General features: G+C 31.6%; 1 protein-coding gene across 1 annotated transcript; it reads left to right on the top strand.

The window, feature by feature from the left end:
- Positions 1-2,939: 2,939 nt before the first annotated feature.
- On the top strand, positions 2,940-4,165 carry LOC132803526 (23 kDa jasmonate-induced protein-like). Its single transcript, XM_060816730.1, has 2 exons — positions 2,940-3,359; positions 3,971-4,165. Exons 1-2 carry the CDS (start codon positions 2,940-2,942, stop codon positions 4,163-4,165), a joined length of 615 nt encoding a protein of 204 aa, XP_060672713.1.
- Positions 4,166-7,401: the final 3,236 nt, after the last annotated feature.

The following is a 7,401-nucleotide window of genomic DNA, read 5'->3' on the forward strand; positions in this document are numbered from 1 at the left end:
TAACTATAATAGATAGATTTTAAAAATAATTTATAATAATTAATTATATTTGGAAACTAGTTTAAAAGTTTTATTGTTAAAAAGTATAGTTGGATCTTTCTTTTTTTTTTTTTTTAATCTATACTATAAAGGTTTGTTAATAATTATAAATTTGATCTTTATATATAATGCTATTCAATTATAGAATTCAATTCAAAAATGTCTACCTACCTATTTTTTTTTCCATGTATGGAATTTTTCTATCCAATTTTTTCCACTTATAAAATTTAAATTCAAATTCAAATGCATTTATATAATTTAATATAAAGTCAATTTTTTTCCATTTAGAAAATTCAAATTCAAACATATTTTTTGATTCCTTTCAAATAATTAATTTCTATATATTAAATACTCATAATGTAATTTAATTAATTATTTATTTATTAATTGTTATTATTATTATTTATCCTATAAACACATTTTTACCTTATAAGATAAACTATTTATGAAACTCAAATTATAAAATATTTACCTATTTATTTTTTTCCATCTATAAAATTCAATATCAAATTCAAATGAATTAATAATTTTTAGATATAAAACTTATTTTTCCATGTTTAACAACTATATTTATGATATTATATTTTTTATATTCAAATAAAAATATATCTTTATTAATTTTCATATAACTATATTTGTATATATAAAAATATTTAAAATATGCTTAATTAAGGAAACTATATATATATATATATATATATATACAAATATATCTTACGTATTTGACTTATTTGATAAATAAAATTTTTGTTTATTTAAAATTAATTTTAAAACAAAAATTGATTTTATATATAATTGGGTACAAACATAAAATGTCAGATATTAAATAAATTAATTAAATTAAATCAAATTAAAATTAAAATGATGATTTTGGAGGAAATTTGGAAGAAAAATATGTTAACACATAGCACATACTCTTTTTCTTTTATATAAGTACATTTTAGGCATTTTTTACAAAATATAGAAAAATACATTATTCATTTTAAATTTGAGATAAAAAAATCAATTTTATTATTAATTACCATATATTAATCTTATTATTTTATAATAAAATTACATTTATTATATATTCATATATAAACATGTATTACTGTATAGAGTTTTTGTATAAAATATCTTTACTAATAAAAATATATTGATTCTCATTTTGACCAAAAACAAAAAGTTTATAAAATATAAAAATAATAAAAAAGTGTTTGATAAAATGTATATTTTTTAAATAAAGATGATTTAAAATATGAAAATTATAGTTGATAAAATAGGTTTACATGTACCTTGTATATTACTCCACGGTTAGCCTTTAACAAATTATAAATTTCATCTCTATATATAATACTATTTAATTACAAAATTCAAATTCAAAAATGTTTATCTATCTATTTTTTTTTTAATCTATGGAATTTTTCTATCCAATTTTTTTGTATTTGTGAAATTTAAATTCAAATTCAAATACATTTATATAATTTAATTTAAATTTAAATGTTTTCCATTTATAGAATTCAAATTCAAATTTATTTTTTGATTCCTTACAAATAATTAATTTTCATATATTAAATAGTCATAATATAATTCATTTATTTAGTTATTATTATTATTATAAATTATAGCTGACTTTGAGACAATTAAGTTTCATTAAACGGTTAAATATATAATACGATAACTATGATTTTTCATAGAACGATAACTAATCAATCTATATAATGACCTAAATATTTAAATTCAAACATTACTATTATAATAATGACTCTTTTTAAATTATATAATTTAATATAATAATAATAATAATATATAATTTTAAAAGGATAAAAATATATATTTGATAAATAAGATAAAATTAAATATTTTATTTATTTTAAATTTATTTCAAAATTAGTATCATACGTAATTTTATCAATTATTTGATAGTTATGGATAATTATATCAAAAATTAATTTTACATATATTTGGTTATATAAATAAATGATAAAATAATGAATAATAAAAAAATAAAAAAATTGCTTTTGGAGGGAATTTGGAATAACGGTACGCTGACATGTAGCACATACGCTTATTCTTTTATATACTATATATAGATATGTAGTACATACGCTTATTCTTTTATATATTATATATAGATAAGTATATATCTAGAAGAGATGTCTTTACTATAAAATCGTGACCGTACGCGTGTCATTACTATATCAAAATCTTGTATATATATATATATATATAGCGGAACTCACATAAGACTAATTATAAAAACTTTCATTATCAAAAATCAAAATGTTTTCAATTTCATTTATGGTTTTTCCAAAGTTTACTTTTCCGATTTTAGTAATTCATAAAATTTATATTAAACTATTAATTGATTTTTAAATCATAAGAAATTTATAAACTAATAAAAGAATATTTGATACTGAAACTATCATGTTAATCTGATGTGAATCGAAGAGTTCATATTTCAGCATTAGATTTTTCATTATTAATTTTGGATCATTTAGAGACTAAGATTTTAAGTTTAATTATTAATTAAATATCAATTTAATAACATGCTAAAACTTTATTTTGGACAAAGTAAATTTTTTTAGAAACCCAAATGACTATAAATTAATTTTTTTAATCTTAATTTTTGAAACCATCTCATAAATTGAAAATGGAAGTATTAATTGTAAAAAATTCAATTACCTTCTAGGAGCTTGATTGTGTATATATATGGTTGACTACTGCGAAATATTAAAAAAGAAAGACTCACCGAATAGACTTGGTTATTGTAATTGTGAAATTCTAGCATTGCCTGCGAGCCTATATATACGCATTCCCATTTTCAAAGCTAGCATATACTAAATTAAATTTCCTTATAAACACTTGAAATCAAAGAGGAGAGAGAATTTGTATTTTTGTGCGAGCTCAAAGAGAAGGAGATGGCACCCAATGTGTTTGGCGATCCCATCACCGATGAAACGTTGAAGGCACTGCCTGAATATGCAAACGAGGAAACAATAACCAGCGAAGACAGGGCACAAGTTGCTCTGAATCGGAAGCTTCCGATACCAGGTATTCCTGTAAATGTGTTTGGGTATATTTATAATGCTACTGGACACACCTTAAAATTAGTTTACGATCATGATTGGTCCGGTCACGTTGTTGAATCATTATCATACCCTCAAAAGATTGAAAATGGGCAGTGGGGAACTTTTTTGCATATTGGAGATTATGCACCAGGTTTATTTGTGCGACAATCAACTGCGGCTGTTGTTTATTTTGCAAATAACGGTCGCATTGGAGGTTTCTGCAAGTGGCTTTTGGCATGGCACAGTGGAGGGTTTATTGGTGAAAACAAGGTATGCTTTTTTTATTTAATTAATATGTATTATTTACTTATTTTTCACAAATAAATATATTAATTTGAAAAGTTTCATTATAGGTTTAATTTTTATTTCACTTTAAGGTCGTCAATTTACTTGTAAACTTAAGTCAATTTCCATGTCATACGGGGAACAACTTAATGGCACCATCCACATTTTTCCATTTTGTGAGGTCCTAAGTTATCAACCAATGAGGGAAAAAAGAAAAAAAAAAAAAATCTCTGGTCAATTTACATATTTTAAACAACGTTTTAATTTTAACATTTTTTTTTGTTTACATAGACAATATATATATATATATATATTACTAAGGTCAACCATAAAATTATACTTTTTAATCATTGACTAATTTTTATTTTTTTTAAACAGATGGGCTAAAGTAAAAATTTTCATTATTTTCATTACTGTTATTATTATTAGCCAATTCTCATTTAATAATCCCAGCCAGTAGGCTGTGGGCTGCTTACCAATCAAAAAAAAAAAAAAAAAGTTAATAAAATTTTTATTATGATTGTTTTATCGCAAAAAAGTATTCCCTGGTAGTTTAATAGTTTTATAAAAATTAGATAGTTGTGTTAATTTTTCAGGTCTTTGCTGTTTTTGAAGAACCTCAAAGTGTTGAACATGACTGGGAAGCTATTCGGGAAAAACTGAATAATTCTGGTCAGGATCATACCGAGCGCACTCCCTATGGATTCAAAGCAACTGTGACAATTACCCCTGGCAACACCCCCGCATTAATTGCGACAATTACTTTAGACCTGCCGTTGGAAAATGCATGAACCATGTATAGAATATACTTGATCGCATTTAAAGAAATAATTAAATTATAAGAATAAGTGTCAGGACCCGTCCAGAATTCCTTCCGCGGAACCCTAGACAGCCCTGATCCCAGGGAAACTCTACCGAACCCTCCAACGGAAAATCCGGCAGAGCCTCCCCTAAGGGATTTACTTACCACAAATTACCTGCACTGAAAACACACTTCTAACAACATCCCCTTATTCCTCCCACAGACTACAAATTGTTTCCACAAATTTCAGCACTTCAATATAAATACAGTAATCCAGTGCAAAATAAATACAACAAGAATGAAAGAAATAGTACAACCGCAATAAAGAAGAACAGGGTACTTCACGAAGTAAAACAGCGAGGAAGATCAAGTCCGCTCCGAATGAACACCGACAACCTGGAACCTAGAGGAACGGAATTTAAGAGTGTGAGATGCTAATCATCTCAGTGAGCGACCCTACTACTATACCATATAATATCACAGTAATAAGTATAAATAATAATTATTTGGAAATAATAATTTCTCTCAAAACCCTTACAATTCTCTCAGTTGGAAAGGTTCCCCTTTTAAAACATTTTCACAAAACCCTTTATTCATATTCCCCGAAAACCAAGACATCAAATAAATATCCGAACAGTAATAATTAATTTTATTTTTCCAATACAGTTTCCAAACATTTTATTTTTAAAACACAGTTCTGAAAATCATTTGATGCACCCACTATATACCAGTGGCGCCAGAGTACCCAGCGTCCCGAGGTACTGCCAGACAGGAGGTTATAGAGAGAAACCGGCATACGGTCGCGTGGCGTCCCACTGCGCCGCTGCTAACCTGGTGTCCCGGCCAAAGGGGGGTGGCCGCCCTCTCCGATGGCATCCACAGGACACCCTCATAATATCAACCGCGCGCTACTCACACCCACCTGCGCGCTAATCACATCACCTGTGCGCTAATCACACCCACCTGCGCGCTAATCACAACCGTGTGCACACTAACCATATCACATATACCATATCACATAATCAGAACACCAGTACGTGCACCGTGCATCTAAAAATTATAAAATCCATAAATTTAAATCATAAAACAAATTTCACATTTTTCATAAGCATAGCGGGCATAATCCATCCGCTTGAACCGGGAAATTCTCCACAATTTCCTTATAATCCATACCATAAATTCCATGATTTTCAAATCCACCAACTTCCAAATCCATCAATTCAAATATCCACATTTTCCCAATAGCATAAATAATTTCTCGAAATATCATAATCAAATCTCATAATATTCCATGGGCATATTTTATAAAAATTGGAATCACCAATATAACCAAATATTTTCTTTGAAATATTTGAAAATCAAATCATGCCCAATTTACCATTAAAACCACACCAATTTCAAAATCCTCAAAACCATAAAATAATTCCACACGGCATAATTTTGTAGAATTCGCATTTTCTTAAATCCAATAAATTCATAAATAATTCTACCATAAATCCAATAAATATTTGGCACATAGAAATTAAATTCCAAATATTTAATTCACACATAATATATTCATCAATTAAATTTCTCAAAATTAAATTGAAGGTGGGTCACTCACCTGGAGCACGCAATTAACCCATGATCCACTACGGGATCAATTCTACGACTCACCGGTGCTCCTAGAACAAAATTCACAGACAGTCAAATAAATTAATATTTTATTCGGGTAAATAATACCCGGTACCCGGGGGGTCAAAACACAAACGATATCTAGAATTTACGAGTTATATACCGAATCGAAGCTCGAGTGATGCTGATCACAGATTCGGTCTTACTTCCCGGTGATCGGACCCGACGGGGTCGGAATCTCGCCGGAAAGCTTTTCGAGTTTCGGCTCTGCAATTCTCCCAAACCGTCGCGAATTGGCGGAAACGGAAGCCTGATTCGGATTCAGGAGGTCGAACACAGCGGACTGGAGCCGGCCGGAAATTTCGGGTACTCGCCGGAACAGTATTTTCCGGCGGGCCGCCGCGGTCACCGGCAACCGTCGCCGGTGGCGCGTGCGTGCGGTGGCCGTTGGCTGTGAAATTTTGCAGACTTGTAGATCGTGAGGAGAGCAATCCAACGGGACCGACGGTGAGCAAAACGGAGGTCGAACGGCGGAGAAATCACCGTTTGAAGATTTCCGACCCCTCGCCGGAAAACGCTCCGATCCCGGCGCGTCGGTGGTCCGATGGCCGTGATTTTTGGTGGGTAGGCCGGACTTGAGGAGAGGATGATGGGTGTACGGCGCATACTGTATATCGTCCGGAATAGTGCCGATTCGCGGTGGCCGGCGGTGGAGGGGGAAAAATCGCCGCCAAACTTCGGAGGTCCGATCCGGACGCGTCCGGCGGCCGTTCGCCGTGAAATTTGGAGGTTTTGCTGGAAATGAGATGGGCAATCTGGCTGGCCGGCGCGTGTACAGTAACTAGGCCGGAAAACGTGAAAATGACCGGCGGCCGGTGACTCTCTCTCTCTCTCTCTCTCCTCTCTCTCTTTCTCTCTCTTCCCCGAGTGTTTTAACAAATAAAACCCCTGCATGACACTGTTCATGCCACGTGGACCACTCAGAAGCTGACACGTGGCATTTCACTGTTCACCGACCCAAAAACATTAAAATAATACGGTATTCGGTAAACTTCAAACGTCCATAACTTTTTAACCGGATGTCCGTTTTGAGCGTGCCGCTAGTCTGTGAACTCGTATCGACGAGCACTTCACAACCATGCATGAGTCAAAGCTCAATTCCCCATAAACAAAAAGTCAACTCCAGCACCCCTTGGACAGTTTGGACCGCAACTTGTTTCGTCCATAACTTTCAAACCGTAGCTCCGTTTTCGACGTGCTACCAGTCTACGAACTCGTGGCATCGTGCACTTCGCCACGGTACCCTAGTCAACTCAAAATTCTCACCGAGTCAAAAAGTCAACTTTTGACCCCTTCGGTCAGCGGTCAACGGTCAACCTCGGTCAACGTGCACGGATTCCGGTGCGATTTGGGACGGGGTGTTACAATAAGGATGTGAGATAGTCATCCATAGTGTGTGAATTTACATATTCAGATGGATTTCAAGGTTCATCTTATGATATTGTACTTTATTATAGGATGACTTTGAAGCATAAAATATAGCTATGAATAATATTATTGTGTGTAAAAAAGAATAGTAAAGCTGAGAGACAGCCATCTAAAGTGTGTTTG

The sequence above is a fragment of the Ziziphus jujuba genome, chromosome 4, assembly GCF_031755915.1.
Source record: "Ziziphus jujuba cultivar Dongzao chromosome 4, ASM3175591v1".
NCBI lineage: Eukaryota > Viridiplantae > Streptophyta > Magnoliopsida > Rosales > Rhamnaceae > Ziziphus > Ziziphus jujuba.